Source organism: Chaetodon auriga, chromosome 3 (assembly GCF_051107435.1).
Source record: "Chaetodon auriga isolate fChaAug3 chromosome 3, fChaAug3.hap1, whole genome shotgun sequence".
Taxonomy (NCBI): Eukaryota; Metazoa; Chordata; class Actinopteri; order Chaetodontiformes; family Chaetodontidae; genus Chaetodon; species Chaetodon auriga.
This window is the reverse complement of record NC_135076.1, coordinates 22,214,550-22,236,101: the sequence shown is the minus strand read 5'-3', so window position 1 is coordinate 22,236,101 and position 21,552 is coordinate 22,214,550. Positions and strand designations below refer to the sequence as shown.

At 41.2% G+C, this 21,552-nt stretch overlaps 1 protein-coding gene across 18 annotated transcripts in view; it reads right to left on the bottom strand.

The window, feature by feature from the left end:
• The window catches only part of celf5a (cugbp, Elav-like family member 5a), a 182,243-nt gene extending 171,779 nt beyond the window's left edge, over positions 1–10,464 (bottom strand). For 10 of the 18 annotated variants that reach the window (XM_076726169.1, XM_076726170.1, XM_076726174.1 and 7 more), the window contains exon 1: positions 9,955–10,429. In XM_076726169.1, coding sequence (XP_076582284.1) covers positions 9,955–10,312 — 358 coding nt within the window. In that variant the 5' untranslated portion in view covers positions 10,313–10,429. Of the gene's footprint in view, positions 1–9,954 lie in introns of all 18 variants that reach the window. The other 8 variants (XM_076726160.1, XM_076726163.1, XM_076726161.1 and 5 more) reach the window with 2 other exon arrangements.
• Between the last annotated feature and the right edge of the window lie 11,088 nt (positions 10,465–21,552).

The window sequence follows — 21,552 nt, the reverse complement described above, 5'->3', positions numbered from 1 at the left end:
AGTAGCCTAGCGTAACCTGTAAACCTTAATTAAGTCAGACAGCCACCTTAAAGGCAGCGAGCGACTGGGCTCAGTCACCATCTCATGATCCAGAAGCTGACTACACTCTTCCATCACTCCTTCATCAATCACTCCATCCCTTCATCTCTGCTACATCCAGCTCCAAATCCTCCTCCATTTCTCCTTTCACTACTCCTCCCATCATCCCTTCACCTTGAGCAATGGCTGGGGGAGGATGAACGTTGCAGAGCACAGAGGAGCATCGGTGTCCATCATGAGGGCAAGAAATAGTCCCCAGACCCTCCCTAGTATCCTCTCTGACCCCTGAGTAGGAGACCTCAGTCATTGATTTGTTGCTACTTGCTCATATAGACTACACTAGTCCCCAAGCAGCAGTCCAACAGATCCATAGGCAGCATATCTTGAGGGGCTGCCTGTATGCTGGTGTGAATGTGTGTATTTACACAGTGTTTACATGCACGCGTTATGTTGTGGCATGCATTGCCTAATGAGTGTGACAAATGCAATAAATTCTTTCTGAAGGGCCCTGCATATGTTTCAGGATCAATACTGGGGCAAGGAAGCCATCATAAGAATGAAGAGAGATAGCTTTTGACACCTTCACCCTCACGCAATATATTGTGTGGCTCTGAGGTTAAATAGTTCTCTCAGGGCACAAGTGCTTCTTCATATATAATCCAAGTGTAAATTTTTTCCTCTCAAAAGCGGACATTTTGGCCATATACTATAGGCGGAGCAGCACCAGAAAGGCTGGAAACAGTAATACAGCTCCAACTAGTTCCTGATAAAGTTCCTAAGATGATTCTGTTTGGCAGTAGGTGCAGTTTCAAGAGGTGACATGATAGATTGCAACTGGCCACCCATCCCCAACTTGGCTGTAACTCTTTCAATACGTGGCTCTGGATAACACTTAGGATACAGCACTTTGGCATCTTCCACCGTACTGTAGCCTTTAAAGTAAGTCTTGACTTTTGTAGACTATCGGTGTACTTCATTCCTCTTCTCCTATCAAAGCCAGGGCCCGATCTATAAGTACATCCAATGGCCTGCATTGCTGATGAGCAAGCTAATTGACACTGTTAATGGAGTTTCACAGAGCTGTAAATAATGTGTAGGTTCACACTTAGTGCCTCCTGCTGAGCTACTTCTGGGAGGGCAACATGAGTTTACCTGCCAAGTCCCGTCTCTCCAGCCCGTCGTGCCTCCCTCCCTCCCTCCCTCCCTCAGCCACGTCTGCTCCGGCCAGGGGATTTACACAGAAATCAATAAAAGTTTCTTCGAGCCCCCCCAGTCAAAGTCAGAAAACTGCTTCTCCTCCTTTTCATGTACTATAACAACCTCTTCGAAAAACAAACAAGACCAGGAAAAAGAAAATAATAAAATCACTTTGACTTGGCTCACGCCCATTGCTTACTGCTGTACAGTGTTTACACTGACGCCAGGCCTTCATTTAATGTACCTGATAGGCATATTTGATGCATTACCCGTAACAATGCTTGTCCTCTTTCAAAAGGTGAAAGGCATTTAAACATTCCAGACAGATTAATTGATCACAGCGAAGCCACAATCACAGATGACTGGCAGCTGCAAACTGACTGCAGACTACGAGACGGATCAGGTTTTCAGTCACTTTGATTTTAGATACCTTTAAAGACAGCGCTTCAAAGGCCCAGAGGTTGCTCTGATGGAGTGATTGAAGGAGGAATGAGGAAGACAGACATTTGAGGAGAAAAAAACACTACCCAGCAGTACCACACGCACACACTCTTCTTCATTTTACAGCGAAAAAAAAAAAAAAACTGCTCAAACCCACCTTGAGCTGAAACATTAATTTAGAAATGTCTTTATAAACAAACTTGTAATGAGTGCTTCTAGTTGTTCTTTCCATTCAATGCATGTACCAAATGGAGCAGAGCGTGCTGTATTCCAAACACATATTTTCAATTAAGCTCTGCATGCTTAAAAAAAATTAAACAAATAAATAAATATATACGACTTTGTGTCCTTGTCCCAGCTTTCTTTTTTTCTTTATTTATCTCATGTCACCACTGAACTGGAGAAGAGTAATAATTAACACTAATGGTCTGACTAACAAGCAGGCACCAGGGTGTTAATTGCATTGACGTATATTTCCTAGTAACCACGTTCAGCCCTGTGGATTCCAGACAGATTGTTCACATAATGAACAAACAAGAAAAAAAACTGGATAGATAGATAGATAGATAGATAGATAGATAGATAGATAGATAGATAGATAGATCATAAGAATGGAAGAGAAAGAGCTCTGAAGTGAACCCAAAGAGTAGATGAAACGGATATGAGAACCCATCAGCCATTAATTAATTTGAGTAGTCTTTTTTAATTAAGCCAGATCTACCGTTGAATAGTGAACGACAGAATGGGTGCCATGTTGGAACTCATATAAAGTCCACACACTCTGCTCACTCAACCACATTAACATTTGATCATCAAAAAAGACACACAAATTCCATCGTTCATTCATGTCTTCTGCACTATTTGGCGCACTATTTGCTTGTATCACGCTAAAAAATGTGGATGCGATACATCTCCAGTACAAAGCCCTTGACCAGTTTGTGTCTCTGGCAATAAAGCACAGAGACCGTTAGCTACAGCGTCGCTGCTTCAGCGGGGAAGATAGATGGAAGGAGTGAGGGGAGGGATGGCTGCGTGATGGAAGGGATGGGGTGTGAGATGTGGGGGATGGGGAGGTGATGCTGGAAACGAGGGGGACATGGCCCTACAGTCGCCCACAGATGCTCCCCTGTCACCCCCCCTTTCTCTCTCTCCTTTCTGAGCACAGTATGGGAACAGTCTTTTGGGGGAGGCTGGCAGGCAATCAGTGATGTCATGCCAGCAGTGCAGCGATGGCAGCTTAACCTATTTTCGGAAATACCACAGAATTTCTATTTATAACCATGCTGAGCAGCATGTATCTTCACACATCCCTCACGGACCTGAGCATTCATAGACATTTTCCAATCTAAAATGTGTCTTCATCACAAGTTGGGGATTGTTTAATATCTGCGGGAAAAAGGTCCCAATGCTGAGAGTGTTGCTTACCGTGTCATTGTCATTTAGGGAGGTAATGTGGAGTATTACTCATGTTGTCTGAACACTTCCTTTTTTAGCGTCTTTAGTCTGTTGTTACAGCTAATATGAGCATTTTTATTGTTGCTTACATTGGCAATTTAGGAATAATAACAGCCATAAAATAGTAAATTGCCTCTGAGACCAGTAGTAGAAGTCACAGTATTTGCACTAGCAGCAGCAGTAGTAATATTGGAATAAGTATTACTAGTGTCACCACAGGGATTTTCTCATGTTAACAGCTTTCAGGTGAATATTTTATATATCTGCCAAACTTTGCCTCTGCTCCTCCTCCTCCCCCACCCTCCATCAATCCCACCCTCCAGTGTCCAAACAGCTCTCAACTTGTCAGGGGGATCCTCCACGTCCCAAGCTGAGCCATCACTCTACTCCCCCACAGCCTTGGGATAAAAGCAACTATTTGTTTCTGCATCTCTGACAAACACTTCATCTTTTCCCCTCCACTTATCCATCTGTCCATACATCCATTGTTCTGTGCCCACGTGTCTGTCTGTCAATTGCCTTGCGGGCCCCGCCGCACACATGTGCCATCCTCCCCGTCCAATTCGATCCAGTGACAGTGCTAAATCATATCCACGCGGCTTTGTGTTGTGCACTCTCAGGCAGATACATGTACGACATTTATGCATTGTTCATTCACACCAGCATCAAGGGCTCAACCATTTGGCAATCAGAGAGATGTGACAGCTTGACTAATCTGTGATTGTTTTTTGGCCAAAACATGGGGGTTAGCAAGCCCTCCAAGGGCACAGTACTATAAGGCAAGACAAATAACTTATTATTTTCCAGGCTTGTACAAGGCTTTATCGCATGAGTTCTCATGAACCATTCCAAAATGGAGAGGGATTATCACAAAACATTGCATTAAAATCTCCTCTCTCCCCTCTCCCTTGTTATTTCATTTTCCTTCTAAAATGAATCTGTGCCCAGCCAGGCTCAAACACAACATTAAAGAGCTCATGCTATTCTAACAGAACCCCCACCCACCCCCACCTCCTCGCTCTCTCCTTTTTTTTTTTTTTTTTCCCTCTGTGCCTTTATAACCCCCCTCATAAGAGTACACTCTGCTCTGTAGGCAATGGCACTCTCTGCTAAGCTACCCATACAAAATAGATAGGCTTCTATCCCTCTATTTAGACTAAGGAAATAGCTGTGACCTTTGCGGATGAACAAGAAGGCGGCACGCTCCTGCCGACTCTACCTTTAGAAGAGAAATGTGACCTAAAATGCACCAAAAATAATTCAACCCAAAATCCTCTCTATAATATATGAAAAGACTGTTAGAACATCCATAAAAGGCCAGGTGAAGTTTCTTAACAATTTCAATACAATTGGAGCAATAACATTTACAGAATTAATTCATTATACAGAGCTTACTTCTTTCCTTCTTCAGTTTAAGACATTCTTATATCACAGCAAAAATCATGTCAACAAACTCTAAGAAGTATAAGCAACCACCAACACAGAATAGCAAATACTTCCAGGTAGCCAAGTGATGAAAAACCTTTTAAAGTGCCGTAGCACCCATGCTATTACAATCATGCCTCCAAACACGACACTGTCCACAATCTAAAACATACCACCACAGAGCTCCATTTAGCCCATCTAAGGAAATACGCATGTAGTGCACAGCTTCATAAATGAGTGTCTTGGTGATGAAATTGGTTCATGTTTTCCCTTAGACCTCACAGTACATTTCCCCATACCTATCTCTGCTCCAGGCACCCATTAAGAGCAAACATATTCCAGAAAGTTCATGGAATAACGGCACTTCCAACATGGTGAAAGCATAATATACTGCGAGCCATAATGAATGTTGCATTGGAGCAGGAAATCAATCCATCTGAAAGGGTCTCTCAGGCAGGGATTAAGGGGAGAGAAGCGGAGACAGAATAAAAGCCAGGTGAGCTTGGTGTGCGGACACTAACCTCCAGCAGAGCACGGCCTTGTCGGCATCTGAGATTGGCAATCTCCTTGGAAAAGCAACAGAAAGGAGGAGAAGAGAGAGGGAGGCAACGCTCCTCATCCTGAAGTCAAGGCCCATAGCGCCTGTCAGTACCAGTTGAGCTGCTGCATCTTTTATGAGGAAAGCCCTGTTGCTTATTACAATATTTACAGACGTTTAAAGATTGCGAAGCAAGTGTTGTTACTGCATTAGCTTGGCTCGGTGGCCTTCGCTCACTAGCCCTGACAGAGGATTTTATTCTAGATTTGTTAAATCGAATCACTGCACAAAACTGCAAGCAGACTGAGAATTGTTTTTCCTGTGTCTCTGCGTTCACATGCTCTGATGAAACAGAATCAAATCCTTTTTAAAACCTTTATGAAGTTGCTTAATTTCATTAGCAACCGTACAGTGTTCACACTGGCAGAAGGCCTATGCTACACTGATGTCTGCTAAATCGGTAATATCATCACAGCGTGTTGTGTACGAACCATCCATGTCACTTCCACAGCTCTGTTTATAGTCTGTAAGTGAATTTATCCCATCTGTTTCCCCAGGGGAGATGCTGTCCTACAGCAGTGCCGTGATCTTTGACACTTTCCATAAGGCGCACACAATATGGAGACATGTACTCACACTCAAAGATTAGAGAGAGGCTTCAACAAGCCAAAGTTTAATCAATGTTACTGCCTTTAAGGTATAATTATATATAAGAAAGCTGCAGTCTCATGTTAATACCATATGATTTAATTTGATGCATACGCTGTATTCCAAGTACTCCTGTTGGAAGGGCAACTCACAGAGGAATGCTATCCATCAGACCAGCTCAGAGGGAGAAAAAAAATAAAAACTTGGATAAATATTTCATTAGATTATTCCGTGATTTAATGTGCTTCTGCTTGGCTGGGGTCTAGGGCAATATCTCTGGTCCATTTATAAATGCATTAACACAATGATACCCGACAATAGTTTAATATTGATACCCGGGCAGAGCTGGCCGGCAGATTGAAGCAGCGCAGGGATTGTTTTGTCTGTCTGCTGTGCTGAATCACACCTGCAGAAAAGAAATATTTTCTTCCCTCTCTTTCTCTCTCGTTTGAGTGCACATTACTTTACCGCACAAGGGAAGATTAGCCAACCTCAACCAAACTCGCAAGATAAAATCTGTGCAGACAAATAAAGCAATTCAACAAAAATCTACACTGAAACAGATTCAGCATTGAGAGCTTTTCATGTATGCAAAACCAGCCATCTGAACATGTGAAGAAACCAAGTCTGCCAGTTAAAGCCTTCGTTCTGCATATATGCATGTATGTAAACATGGAAGTGTGTGTTCTGCATACTCTATAAGTGGGAGTCAATTAGAGCCAAAGGGAGAAGTTTTCACAGTCTATGATAAATTCAACATCAGGAAATCCTCTACCTATTAATACCAATTGGGCGACAATAATTGGCAGGCCATCGACAGCGTGGGCAGAATTAATCATTTGAAGAGGCAGACTAGACTGAATTTTTAATTGGCAAAGGCAGCCACTGTTTAGGGAGGCAACCAGCTGATCACCCAAGAGACTGCTGCTTCAGACAATGCACATTTGCTAATCCTCTTGAGTCAAGTTATTATGGCCATGCATTATTATCACGCTTTACAAACTAATTCCATGTTTTCCCTCATGGATTACCAAGGGGAAAAATAGTTGCATAAGAAAAGAGGAAATCATAAACACACAAAGCACAATGTGGATGAAATGAAAATCAAAATGACAGAATAAGTGCAGCGACTACAAAAGCACAGCACTTAGAATGATGAGTGTGTGTGTGTGTGTGTGTGTGTGTGTGTGTGTGTGTGTGTGTGTGTGTGTGTGTGTGTGTGTGTGTGTGTGTGTTTATCCCTCTGTCCATCAATGTATTTGTCAGTCTGAATGTGGCTCTTTGAGCCTGCTGTTCCAGTCTTTCCATCAGGATCCATACTCATAATCCTTTTCTGCTTCATAACACGATTAACTATAAAATAACCTCATCAGAGATCATTGACATATTAGTGTTTGATTATGTATTGTTAATTGTGTGGTCTGAATTCATTACATTTTAAGCCATTTAATTTGACTGAACAGCGCTTATCTAAAATTCAGTAGTTATTTGTAAGTTGCAATGAATAAAGGTGAAGATAAACTTTGAGAACTATTCTCAGATTTGCATTTTCATCATTTTTACTCAGATCAGAGAGATGATTTTGTCTACCTAGTCTTAAACAAGCTACTGTTTCTGATTTTTGACTTATTTCTGAAACTGAAATAAATGGTTACAAAACTCCTGATTGACATAAAATATATATATAAAAGTATACAAGATTTCTTTTTCTATGCTTTCACTGAATCGCACAGAAACAGAATCAGTATCTTATTTATTTTCTTACCTTTACCAACAGAGCATGAATGAAGTAATAATGGATTACAGTTAATATTATAGTATAAAGAAAACAGACGAGAAACTTTTCAAATGTAAAAAACAATCTAGCTGAGTACAAAATTCACCATATTTATGCTGAACTACGACTAACAATAAACTGAACTCATTTCATGGTTGTAGCTGTGCCACACATTTCATTTGAATTCAATACAGATCTATCAAAGCTCTATTTTCTGTGCATGGAAAAAGGTGTGAGAGCCTTAATTGTCTTTTCCCTGACACCATGATCAAGAGACAATCAGTCAGGAGCTAAATACTGCAATCATTATGCAACCCCGGGCAATGGCATTTTAGTATATGTATGCAGACACATGCACATGCAAACATATATCGCTGAATGCCAAATGAGTACTACACTGAAAAAACGTCTCCCCTTCTACACACTGACAGTATCAACTGTAGAAACAGGAGCTTCATGAAATATGTAGCTAATAGAAGCTATGATAGCAAAATCCAATGACAGTATGAAGCCTTCATAAACGCAAACATTTTTTCATCTGAATGTGATCAGAGGTTTTGCAGACTGGAGCAGATATTTTAGATCCCCAGCTAATTTCAACATGAACATGCACACAGAAAGTAAAAATCTATATATTTCTATACACATAGTTTCCTTTGAAGGATCTGCCTGTTACTTCCATTTGATCTATCATAATCTTATTTAAAGTTTCTAGCTTGTTGCAATACTCATGTCATTAAAACTGTGCAATCAATCTCAGGATGTCAATCCACTGATTGAACATACAGGGTGAAAACCTATTTTTCACAATAAGGGGGCTGTGTGACAGCTGTGGACAACCTTTGTGATGGTAACAAATGTAATATCTTCTGATGGTTACTCTGTTAGTCATAAGAAAGCATGACATTGTTTGCAATGTTTGCAAATGGCATTTACATTATTGTCACAGACTGTCATTTGTCTTTTCTAAATGTCACTGCAATAAAAGGCTTATCTCCTGCACTAACATCCTCCTCATATCAACATCTGCTCTGCAGGAGTGCAAGATGAGGGATGGAGGGAGGGCTTTTCTTTCTCTCTCTCTCTTTTTTTTTTTTTTTTTTTTTTACAATACTGTCATGAAATAATAGTCGTGAGTTGGTCTGTAACATCTAAAACAGAGCGGTTTTAGAAACACAGATGAAAGCAACATATTACAGCATAAATGTGGAGCTAAAGAATAAAGCATGTCACAACTTCCACTCAGACAGCGTCGGTTTTTCTCTCTTTGAATCATGATTATTGTGTTGCAAACAGTACCAACAGTCTATTGACCCATATGTTTAAATTACCATTACAGTGAAACTAATAATTATCATCATGGAAGTCTCCTCATGTTTGCATGTGGATGTCATTGTGACTATTTCAACCAACATACAGCTCTGTAGTTCTCAGTCTATGGTTTGTTGCACACTGAGCCCAAACATAAATGAAATGTAGGCTAATCAATGAAATTAAAGTTTGTGATGGTGATGATGATGGTGGTGATGATGATGACGTCTACGCTGCGTGAGGGGGACCACGTATCGTGATATGGTTTTCCCACACAGGCACTGATGTACGTATACATCCTCGATAACCAACTTCACCGTGGAGGGTGGAAGTTGTCACTGTGTATCGTGAGCTGAGTGGATCTGCACCCTCCGCCTCTCCCCCATCCTTCCATTTCAGCAGAAGCCGCGCAGCATCACTGCCCACTCTCCGTGGCGACGTCCGTCATCTTGCGACGGCTCTTTGCGCCCTTTGGAGACATTGTGGTTTTGAACTGATTTCGCCGTGTCGGGTTTGCGCCCAGCCCCGTTCGCAAATGGGGAGATGTTAAAGAAAGCGTATGGATGAATAAATGATGCCGCCCCTCCGCAAAAAGACGGGGACTGGCAGAGGAAGGCTCTTTAAAAATGCATCCTTTCCGAGCGCCTCTGCCCCACTTAGCGCGTCAAGAAAACACTGTTTAACAGCAATAAAATGAACATGGCCAACCCATTATTCGTGATACTGCAAGCGCTCCTAATATTCAGAAATCTCCCATTTTGGTTGACTGTGTGTGGCAAAATGTGGAATAATCAAGATGGAAACACAAACGCTCTGAAAAATGAGGCAATGCAAGAATAATAAGAACGCTTTAAAAAGCAATCATAACTGGGACAAAATGACAAACAGCACGCATGTTGGATGAAAATATGAAAGCAATGATGCACATGCTGATTTTACCATTTGTTTCGAATAGTAGATATCACGTCTGGATTACGGCTGATAAAATGTACAAAAAAGTGACAAATATCTGTGCTTTCCGCGTCACTGTTTCAACACAAATGAGTTCAAAAGGTGCAGGTTATAATAAGAAATTATTGGGATATATAAGGGCCTCGCAGCCATTCGAGGGGCGACACGTTACCTTTGTGCATGCCGGTGTATCGGTCCTTGAGAACTGTCAGTTCGTGGATTTTCCCAAACTGTTCAAACAGGGGTTTCAGGTCTTTTTCCTCCAAGTTCCGCGGTATCTGCCCGATAAACAGCTTAATGGCATCTTGGTCTTTCATGTTGCCGCTCTCCGGATGAATTGAAATGGGTTCTGACCCGTTCATGGGTTTCGGAAATGTGATCTGAGGGTACTGGTGCTGATGTGGGATAAGTAGTAGTGGTTGTTGGGTCGGTGGTGCCCCCGGTCCGGTGAAAACCAGGCTGGAGTGAGCGGGCTGGGGCTGCTGTGGATGGTGCTGCCTTCTTGTTTCAGTCTGAGTGAATCTGGCCATTCTGAGCTGGGAGCAGAGTGGATAATAATGACAACACACACACACACTGTGAGAGAGCAAGCACTCAGCTGGAAACCAGGCTGACTTTCTATCCGACACACAACACACACGCACACACAGTACAAGGCGGAGGAGAGGGGTGGAGGGGGGGTGATGGTGGCGGAACAAGCGCGCAGGAGCGATATTAGACGCTCTAGAGCGACACTCAGTGTCCGTTATCAGGTACTGCAACGTAAGAGAGGCGGCTCGGCCAGTGGGCTGGCAGGTAGTGTTTGGGATGTGGGCCTGCTTTTTCAGCTTTTTAGAGCATGAACATGTTTGGAAAATGCTGTCCTTGTTAGCAGTGGAAGAAGAAGTACAGCAAATCAAATTTACTTCAGTGGAAGCAGCAGCACAATGGAAAATACTACAGAGGCCTTTTCACAGCAGACGTTTTGCCTGGTCGCAGCAGGAAAAGCACAGGTGTTACTAATAACATTAACGATGGCGCCTTTCTGTTTAAGTGTCACAGTAAGCCATGACAGCCATCATTAATTTTATTATTTACACCTGTGCGTTTCCTACTGTGCCGCCAAAATGTCCATTAAAAGCTTATTCCAAGTAAAAGCCCTTCATTTAAGATCTCACGTGAATTAAAATAAACAAGAATTGGCAGTATTGTGAACGTATAAGTCGTACTCACTCTTTGAAAATTATTTATGTGTTACGATGACAGCAGTGTTTCAGTTGTATGGATTGTGCTGAGTCTAACTGAAGTTAAGTAAAATGCTGACATATAGTAAAGTAAAATCTACAAAGTTACTGCAGCGGTTGGATAAAATTTAATTGAAAACTGCAGAAACTTTGTAGATAAATGAAGTAATTCAGTGCAATATTTTCCTCTGAACTGTGCTGGAGAAAAGTACAAAGTCTCATAAAGTTAAAAGTGCCCCTCCCCAAAAAAAGGTAAAGCCAGTGTACTTTGACCAGTACTTGAGTAAATGTCCAGAGTTACTTCTTCTGCTGCTAAAGGCAAAAAAGAAAAAAAAAAAAAAAAAAGAAGAGAGAAAAGTAGTGTGATCATACAGGGTTTTTGTTCCATCTCCTGCAAATTCAACAGTTCATATTTACTCATTTCCCAAGATTTTGTCTGACAGCTTTCTGGAGTTTTAGCACAACAATATGATCACCTTGCAGAACTGATTCCTGCATCATTTTTAAAAACTCTTGAAGTTTTAGTCATAGAAAACATGCTCACAGTGGTGAAATATGCAGCTCTACTAAAAGCACAAATATAGTAGAAGCTGCTATGTGCCTCTTAGGTGATTCTGCATGTTGTACAATAAACACTGCTGCAAGTGACGAGTGCACTATTTATAAGTAAATGATATTGCTATCTGCAATCTGTCATTAGATTGAGTCAAGGGACCTGCAAACATTAACCACAATTAGAAGACTTACTGTAAGTACTTTTCAAATAGTAAGCTGGCTAATCCCCCAAGAGGGGCTTTATTTGCATCATTTGCCTCCTCTTTGCAGACACTGTCAATAGCACTCAGATCCAAATCCATCACAAAAAAAAAAAAAAAAAAATCTCATCTGACTTACTGAAAGGGGGACAACACTAACAAAACTAATGCACAACAGGCAGAGTAGTTTGACTTGCAACTTAGCCACAAACCAACACATCCGCCGGACAGATTTCTAATTACAGCCTATTTAACAGTGGATTAAATAAAGTGATATATACTGTCTGTGACAGCAGGCTCAAGGCTGCAAGGTGAATCAATACTGCTGCTGGCTGCTGCTGCTGTTTCTCTTACTGTGGAGGAGCGGCACCACGGGGGTCCCCTCCCAGAACTTTGACTCACGAATGGCTGCATCACTGTGTGGGAGAATCGCCTTCAGCTGCCTCCATCGCTGTGAATTCAGCGGTACACCTGAAAAGCAAGAAGAGGCTCGCACCCAAAGGGTCGTGGCATGCAGTGGATACACACTGGTCAACAATGATCAGGGTTGAGAAGTTTGGAGAAAGACACAGGCTATCCAGACTACATGTTTGTTTTCACTGAGAGGGAAGTGGGGATAATTTCAGCTCTATTGAACTCTCCTCATAATATTTCTCTTGCAAAGCTCAATAAGTGCAAGTGTAGAGGGAAAGACATCAGCAGGCAGGGGTACACATTGACATTACCAGTCAATAAAACAGTGGGTGGTAGCTACACAGACACGGGGCATTTTTTTTTATTGTAAACTCGTTCTTTTGAAATGTGAATGTAATTCTTTGAAGCAATAGGTCCCAGAGTGCCGCGCAAGATACAGCTGCTGAAACTGCTGTTTGCTTTCGATTAGTCGCAATGCTATTTTATGCTTCGTTCATCATGTTATAAATGTATTGATTAACAGAGGCAGGGTACTCACTGGATGTGGCTGGCCACCTGAACGGGACAGGACTCAGAGTAGATGTGTTTGGCGGATGGCTCAGCGTGTTAGCCCTCTTATATCTGTAGTGAGGCAACAAATAGGGACGCAGTGCAGCTCATATTGAATAAGAATACTGAGCTGTCATGGCACTGGCTCACAGGACTCAGAGGGAGGTTGAGGGTCTATTTTTAGGGATGTGGTCAACACAGGGGGAGGGGTATTGAGAACTTCCACTTCATGGTTTTTTTATTGACCAACGCCATTAGTGTTTCGCCAAGCTGAAGGCAGAGACAAGAAATCAATAAAGGTCACACTATTAGTGCGAACTAAAAAGTTACATACAATTTAACTGGCTGGCGTTTATTCTGCTGCTTGTTAACCAGACTGGACCCTGAGAGGGAGGTCTGTTCAGCTTGGAAAGTCTGGAAGGCCCAGAGGGAGACAAAGGCAGCTAAGGGAGCCAGCTTGCATCCTGTGTGCACTTGTAGACATACAGTCAAGACAGGCAGGCAGACACACACACACACACACGCACACTTTCCAATTACCCAGATTGAACATTATTATCCACATCCGGTAACTCACTTGCATGTTGTGCAAACACAGCAATGCACGTAAGCACGAACAGCACACAGCGAATATGAACACACACGATTTAACTTGCCATATGCCGTCTAGTTAGGGGTTGAAGTCAATGAGTGAATGAGGAACTTGACAAAGTAAAATGTGCTGTTAGGGGAAAGCTTCTTCTCTGCTTGGGCTGACATGCTGAAGTTCTGAAAGTGCAGTTGCAGTTTAATAAGCGGTAAGAGCTGGAGGTGTCCCCTGGTGCCTAATTCACCATTGCACTCTGGTTATGCATTGCAAAGCACGCTCGTTCAACTGTAAGGTGTTGTTCAAGAAAATTAGGGTGTGATGTGATGATGGCATATCACACTGCAGACAGTTTTATGGACCACTGAGTTAACAGGCTGATGAGATGTGATAAGAGCAGGCTGAACTGTGGAGTTAGTGTGCCGCACCTTTCTCTCCAGGCCCGAGGTCCCCGATCTAAAAGTAGTGTGGAGCTCACTGATATCGATCAGAGCTTTTCCACCGAGGAGTTCTCCAACGAGCGTTATGGCCGAGAAAAGTGAACTAAAATTCAGTTTCATGAGTTTGAATTTCATGAAAATTCACACTTTGAGTTGACAAAGAGCTGCACCCAGAAATCAATGCACATCCTGTAAAAATTCTCTTTGTGGAGTGTAAATAATCAGCAGACAGACAAAGCAAACTATTCAAGCTTTGTGCAAACCAGTCACACATTTTTAATTCCAGTATGAACATGGATGTACAACCCCGATTCCAAACAAGTTGGGATGGTGGGTAAAACATAAATAAGAGAGAACGTGATAACTTTCTAATTCTTTTTGACGTATATTCAATTAAAAAGTGCAAAGACAATATATTTATTGTGTGACCTCATCAGTTTCATTGATTTGTGTAAATAAATGCTTATTCTGAACTTGATGCCAGCAGCACATTTTAAATAAGTTTGGACAGGAGCAACTAAAGACTGAGAAAGATGTGGAATGCTCCAAGACACCTGTTTGGATCATTCCACAGGTAAACAAGTTCATTGGTAACAGGTGAGAGGATCATGATTGGGTGTGAAAGGGGCATCCTGGAAAGGCTCAGTCGTTCACAAGTGAGGATGAAGCGAGGTTCACCACTCTGTGAACACATGACTGTGTAAAGGATATTACTACATGAGCTCAGGAACACTTCCACACCATGTTTCTTTGTCTCAAGATTTGCACAGATCCAACTCCAGGATGTAGTCTCCTCCCACTGAGCAGCTTGTTCTTGGTCCACTGAAGGCTCTGAAGCAGATAATTTTCTTCCACACTGGGTCTCTTGCTGCACATTACATGAGTTTCAGGATAAGAGAAGAGCAGGAACGATTGGAAATAATGAGCCAATTTTGACATATTGAAGATTAATTTTATCATCCAAAAATGGCCTCTAACAGAATCCCATCGCCCGCTGGGTTTGAGAAATGGTCTGGCCTGCAGAGCAATCTTGTCTTTCTCGCTAATCTAAGCCACTGCTGTGATCCGAGTTGCCTCTATAACTACCTCAATTTCAAGATTGTCTGGACTGCTGCTGTTTTAGTATTGATACAATTATCTGCAGAAAAACACGATCATATCAAAAGACGACATGGTCTGGCTCAATCTTGTCCGTTTGTAGAGAGAATATTTGTCTTTCCGATCAGGTTCATCGCTGGAAATATCACAGAGTAGGAAGTAAATCCTTGCAGTACATGTTTAAAATTGTCAAACAAAATGAGTCAGGTTTCTACAGCAAGATTTTTCATTTCATTCTGGCCATTTTCTAAAATCTCCCCCATTAAAAAAACAACACATATTGTTGAACTGTAGTAGTATTACAGTAGTCATAAGATCCAAATGCTCATAGTCTAATTGTGTATCTTTAGAGAGAGCAGACATTCCATTTGTTTTAAGAATTACGTTTCCTTTATGATCTTTTGAACAGTTTTTGATTATCTGGGCTTCCACCACTTCAGCACGTCAGCATACAGTATCAGTGAGTCTTGATCCAGTTTGTACTTACATTTTTTAACCACCAGATGGAAGCTGTGCTCCATTGTGATTCCCTCTGTAATGCTATCAGTCATGTCAGGGCACCCATGTCTAAATAATGATTATCCTGTAATAAATTATTGCCAGTTCCCCTAAAGCTGCGTCTTAAATATCACAGTTGCTGTTAATAATCCATACTGACAGAAATCATTCTCTTACAGAAACTGCCAGCCAAACAAGCCGGGCTTTGCAGATAGCTCTGGATTTTGGCCGGCTTGTGAGCTGGTTATCTCTCAGCTTTGGCACAGCGTGTGCAAATGAGGCCTTGCACAACTTTTACTACATGTTACTAAAATCGTCTGTCATGGGAAACTTTGCAACATCCAAGTACATGTTTAGGAACGCCTGTTTCATCCGAGTGATGTTGTACAAGCATTGTGAAGAGTTGTGGAGTGTGTTTGGCTCAGTTGAGCTTGGCCATATTGACATGAGGCTGTTTCACGGCCACTGAACAGCTGCTGTGCTTTGGCCTCAAGGAGACATTGATGAAAGGTGCCCCCAAACACTCCTCCCACACATATGTCAATATCTGACAGCATGTTTTTCAGCTTTCATTATTTCTGTGCGATTTGTGGGTCATTCAGGAAAGTGTATTTGGGGCTACCTTAATTCCTGCCTGAATAAACACATATTTAAGTGGCTCTGCTCTGAGGTGCACTGCTCAGATAAAAGTTTCACATGAACGCTCTGAGGTCCCTTGATGTCCTCAATCACTCAATCATTAAATGGACCCCTGAAAGAGCTAACATAAGCAAAGTCTAAGTTCATTTGATGTTTTTTCAACGGTCCCCATCCAACCAAGAAAATTGCCCTGCTGCTTTCCTTTAGTTAATTAAAAATGAACGTGTTAATTGGAACTGATATTCACTTTGTTTGACAGCAATCGTAGATAATTGCTATAATTTCATTTTTTTTGCAGCAACATGAGGTGGTCCCCTAAACTAATCTTTATTTATATCAGGACACAATGCAGGTTTATTTAGCTTGTGCCATTATCACAAAGAAGCATATTTTTAACTTTTGTTATAGCTCGATTAATTCATGGTTAGATTCATTTCATAACTGACATATATTGCATTAAAGCATAGGCTTTACTTCTATGATTATGTACAATAACAGATGTTATAAGATGTGATGATTCAGTGATTTCTGAGGCCGTTTTGGAGGTGGTGTTTACATTTAAGAACCCCTAAAGCTCTGCCATGGTTGATTCCCAGGACACTCCTGTTTAGGTGGGAGTCCCCTGCAGCATGTTTGTGGGCCAGCTCTAAGCAAGAGCTCCTCTCTGCATGGGGCCGACTCCTTCCTGCAAGATCAGGCAGTGTTTGAAGCTTTAGAAAACCTGATCTTCACTCAAAGTTTTGAAGCATAGGTGCTGTTAAATCTGAAGTCACAAAAAATGGTAAATAATACTGCTTTTCTTAAAGGAGGTGCATACAAACAGATGTGCATTCCCCTTGCCTGCAAATGGGATGAAGGAGGACAAATGTATGGCATGTCTTTGAGTAAGGAAAGACACACAAAAAAAGCACAGGCTTTTGACACGTCAAACACACATGCAACATCAATAATGGCTGGAATCCATTTAGTTAGAGCCATTGTGACATTGCCAGGGCCTCGCTATTGTGCATGCTGGCTCACTGACACTGCTTACTGACATGCACAAACAAAAATGATCATTTACGTTATCTGTTACACCTGCTCTGGGTCAAAATGTCTGGGACAAAATGCCTGCTAGTTACATAAGTTAGTCATGCCAAAAGGCTAGTCAAAGCTGCATTAGTGATTTTGACCACTGCAGGCCAGGCAGAGTCAAACCACAGCAAACCCAGCTCATTTATATCAGCTCCTTCTGTTCTCATGGCTGATGTGCTCACAAACCATTGCCTAAACATCCAGGGTACACAGCAGCATCATAAGCGTCCCATTAGAGTCGTGCTTCTCATCCCTGATAAATGAAAGTCCAATATTCACTCACGCTGGTGGATTCAGTGGGAGAGCAGGGGGGACAATTGCAGAATAAATGCTGCAAAAGTGCCCCCTTGAATATGCCTATGGTAGATAAAATGTGATAAAGTGCCCTCTATGGTGGCGCAATGTGCAAGAAAATATGATGCACAGCCCTCTAGTGTGCCCTTCTAGTAGAGAAGGCAGGATGCAGTGGCCTCTGGGGCGCCCTTAGAATGGAGAAAGCTCGATGCAATGCCCTGCATGCCAGAAAAGGGTTTGGAATTATTTCACCATTAACTGTTTGGTTGTTTTTCTTCACCAGTCCCTTGTTCACTTTAGCTCAAGCTTATTCATGTCTCATTTGACAATGCACAATTAGATTGCCCAGGCGTGACTGAGTAAACCACACAGACCAGTGAACCACAATAAATGAGCCGAAGGAGGCTCACGGGTAGGTCAGCAGTGAAGAGTTTGCTAACGAGGCTTGGAGAAGTTCTTTGGGTGTTGGGGCATTAAGTGTAGTTCCTACTGGCAAACATTTGCAGCTTAAATTGCAAATGACAAAGTGAAAGTGAAAATGACAGAAATAACTAACTTTCACTATCTTTGAATGTGAAAAATACGACACCTGATGCTCAGCGTCTCTTCCACAAACTAATCTGAGCTGCAGTCATGAAGAGAAACCCTCAAGTGAAAGTTAGCGACTGTTGTAGCCACAAAAGTCTGCAGGCAAGGCTAATCTTTATGCCCTTAGCAATATTAAAGGAACACCCCACAGGGGTTGAATGACTTCATACTACTGCACCCATCTATCATTCTCTGAACCGGTAGTCCTGCTTTAGCTTTAGCCTACACTGGTGCACAGTGACCACACAGGGCTAACACAAACAGACAGCCGCATTCACACACACACACACACACACACACACACACACACACACACAGGTAATTCTCTGTCAGATTCACCTGACTTGAATCTTTGTGGAAACCAGAGCACCCTAAGGAAATGCAGACACAAGCAGAACATGCCCCAAGGTACAATGTCTTTGTTAAAAGTTAAAGCGTCTTCTTTTGTCTTTGTAACCGTCTCCTCTTGATACCCTGAAATAATGATGAAACCCAAGTCAATTCTTCTATTGAAGTTATTTGGTTGAGGCCTGACTGAATAATAAGAGTTTCACACCGTCTTATTTGCTATGCACAAGGTGGAATTTAATAAATAACCCACTTCAAAAGCAAAACGCTCTAAATAAAGCAGTTTGAAGGTGTAGAATGGATGTCTCCTCACTTGTTAGATATGTTCCCATCTGATTACTGCACTGTTTATGCTCAAGTAAATGTAATTTCTTTTGCCCAGAGGTTGATGCATTTAAATGATGAACCAAAACTTTACTGATCTGCTATAAACTCTGATAGGTTTTATGATAGCAGCAGTTTATATGGCCCAACTTTAACGTTCTCTACTGCGGCTGACTTTGACGATCTACTCGTTGACTGTGTATGCTGATACAGTTACCTTAAATGTGTTAACATGACACATGTCAAAGAGGAGTCCTCTCTGCTATGGATCACATTTGTATAGAACTAATCCCAAGGCAGAAAGTAGTATGCTTTAAGTGTATTAGAAATCTAATTTAAGTATAGAAAAGTATGACATACTTTTAAAAAGTGTATTCCAAATGATATCAGATGTCATTATTTTCTGCTTAAATGTATTAAAAATGAATATAACAAATCCTGCAATACTTAGAATGGTATTTCAAAGTAAGCATTAAAAGTATGCTTAATTGTAAGTGACATGACATGACAACATGTCATTTATTTTCGGCCAACATAGGGAATCTTGCAATATACTATCCTCTCATAAAGCCTCACAATGCATTATTTAAGTTTTTCATGGTTGTGTTTAGGCACTGACGGCACTCGGTTAATGTTAGGGAAAGATTTTGGTCTATTTTAATACAGAAAAAGTTGGCAGCAGTCTCAATCTTCCCTGACCTTAAGCAAAGTGAGCCTGACCACAGTCTGGATGCAAACTCTGGATTCTGGTGTCCCAGTGCTGGACTTTGCACCCCTGCCATCCACCCCACCTCCTTGTGACTCCAGCAGGTTACATAAAATGCTGTGTTTCATTCACTCAAACAAACGTTGACTCTGAACAACCAGTGATTATGTTTGTCAGCGCAGCATAACTGTCAATGGAAATTAGCTGAAGATAAATGTAATGTTTAGGAGACCGGGTTGCAAAGAGAAATGTGTTGTATGGACTTTCTGCCAGAAATAAGCATGCTTAGCATAACTAGCATGAATCATGTGTTACTGTGAAGTTAATTCAGTGGCAGACAAAAGGATGCAGGCTGTCTTTTGTGGAAGATTCTCCTTTCAGATAAAATGCATTAGCGAGCTGAAAGCCCAGCCCACCCCGTGATTTAGATTCTGTTTCACTAACCTTTGTTGCTCGTGTCGTTTCTCACAAAGGCCTTCTTTCAGTTTCTTCCTCATTTTCTGTTCATAGTCCAGTGGGTATCTGCTGCTGCTGCTGCTGCTGCTGCTGCTGCTGCTGCTTGTAAAGTTTGAACGCCTCATCATTTAAACAAAGACCTGTTAGCATTCAGCACCTGCATTTCTTATGATATTGTGGCAGCGCTTTTGTGGCTAAGACTGAATATGTAAATGAATCGCAGCAAAAAACGAGCACATCTTTTGTAGAATATTGGTCATTATATTTGCTCTCTCAATGCTTTGGCTTAATAATTTGAGAATTCTTTAGTCTATAAATTGTCAAATATTACAATATAATTAGAGTGATCCTGTAACTGCTCATTATGTGCAACCAACGGTAAGAAAGCTCATAGGAAATCAGTTGATATGACTGATATCAAACAGAAAAAAGTGAGCAAATATTAATATTTCAAAAGCTTGAAACACTCATCTCTTGATCAAATAATTGACTAATGGATTCAGTGCTACTGGCAAGCAGTGCTGAACTTAGGCCCCAAAAACTTATTGTTTCACTAACACATGCAGCTGCTTTTATTTGCTCCATCAAAAATGTCCTCTTTTCTTCTCCTTTTCTCTTCTCCCTCCCAGCAAATAAAGCTTCGCACAACAGAAGCTTTTTAGACTTCCTTGTCGAAAAACACGACATCGCACCAATCCCAGCTCAGAGGCGCTCATGTACAGCCTTGACGTTGACCCTCTGTAACTCCAGAGAGTTAATGCAAATTAGCCTATTGTTACATTTCTGGTCTGATATGCTATTAGTCTCTCAGAGCCAGTCCTTGAGATATGCTTTGTATGCTTGGTAGATGCAGTATTAGCTGAATCTGTGGTGGATTATTCAACAGATTTTTTTTTCTCTCTCTCTGTTTTATTTAAAAAAAAAAAAAGAAAAAAAAAAAAGAAGCCTCCAGATAAACAAACGTATTGCAAGGTGTTGTAATATGCAGTGGTGGAGGAAGTATTCAGATCATTAAGTAAAAGTATCACAGTGAAAATAAACTGGTACAATTAAGAAAAAAAGTACATTGTCCTACATTGAAACTGTTACTTGAGTTAATAAGTACAATCAGGAAAACGTGCTTGAAGTATCAAAAGTAAAAGTATTCAATGTGACTGTCATACAGTTATATATTATATCATGAGATTATTATTCCTCGTGCATTAATGTAAAAGCAGGATTTCGTTGTTGTAGCTGCTTGAGGTGGAACACATTGTGAACTGTTTTGTAAAGGACTGCAGCTAATGAGTGTTTTCATCGTGATCAATCTGCTGATAATTTTCCCAATTAATCAATTGACTGCTTGCTTTGTAAAAATTCACCTTGACACCGTCACAATGCACCTTTTGTCAAACCATCAGCCTAAACCTCAAAATGATTAAAAATGAATTCACATGGAAGAACAGGGACAAACAGCAAATAATCACATTTGTGAAGCTGCAGCTCTGCATTAAACAATTAGCAAAACAGTTGGCAATTAATTTTCTGTCAATCAAATAATCAGCTAATTATTTGAGCTGTACTTATGGGCCTATATACTGTTGGTTAGTTTAATTTAGAATAATAAAAAGACATTTTATCAGCTCTTTGTATGTTTTGTATGACAAAGTCCTAATTTATGAAATAGCAACTCAGGCTGTCAGATAAACGTAGTACATTTTCCTCTGAAATGTAGTAGAGTAAAAGTAGAAAGTAGTATGAAAAGAAGTCAAGTACAAGTACCTCAGATTTATTCTTAA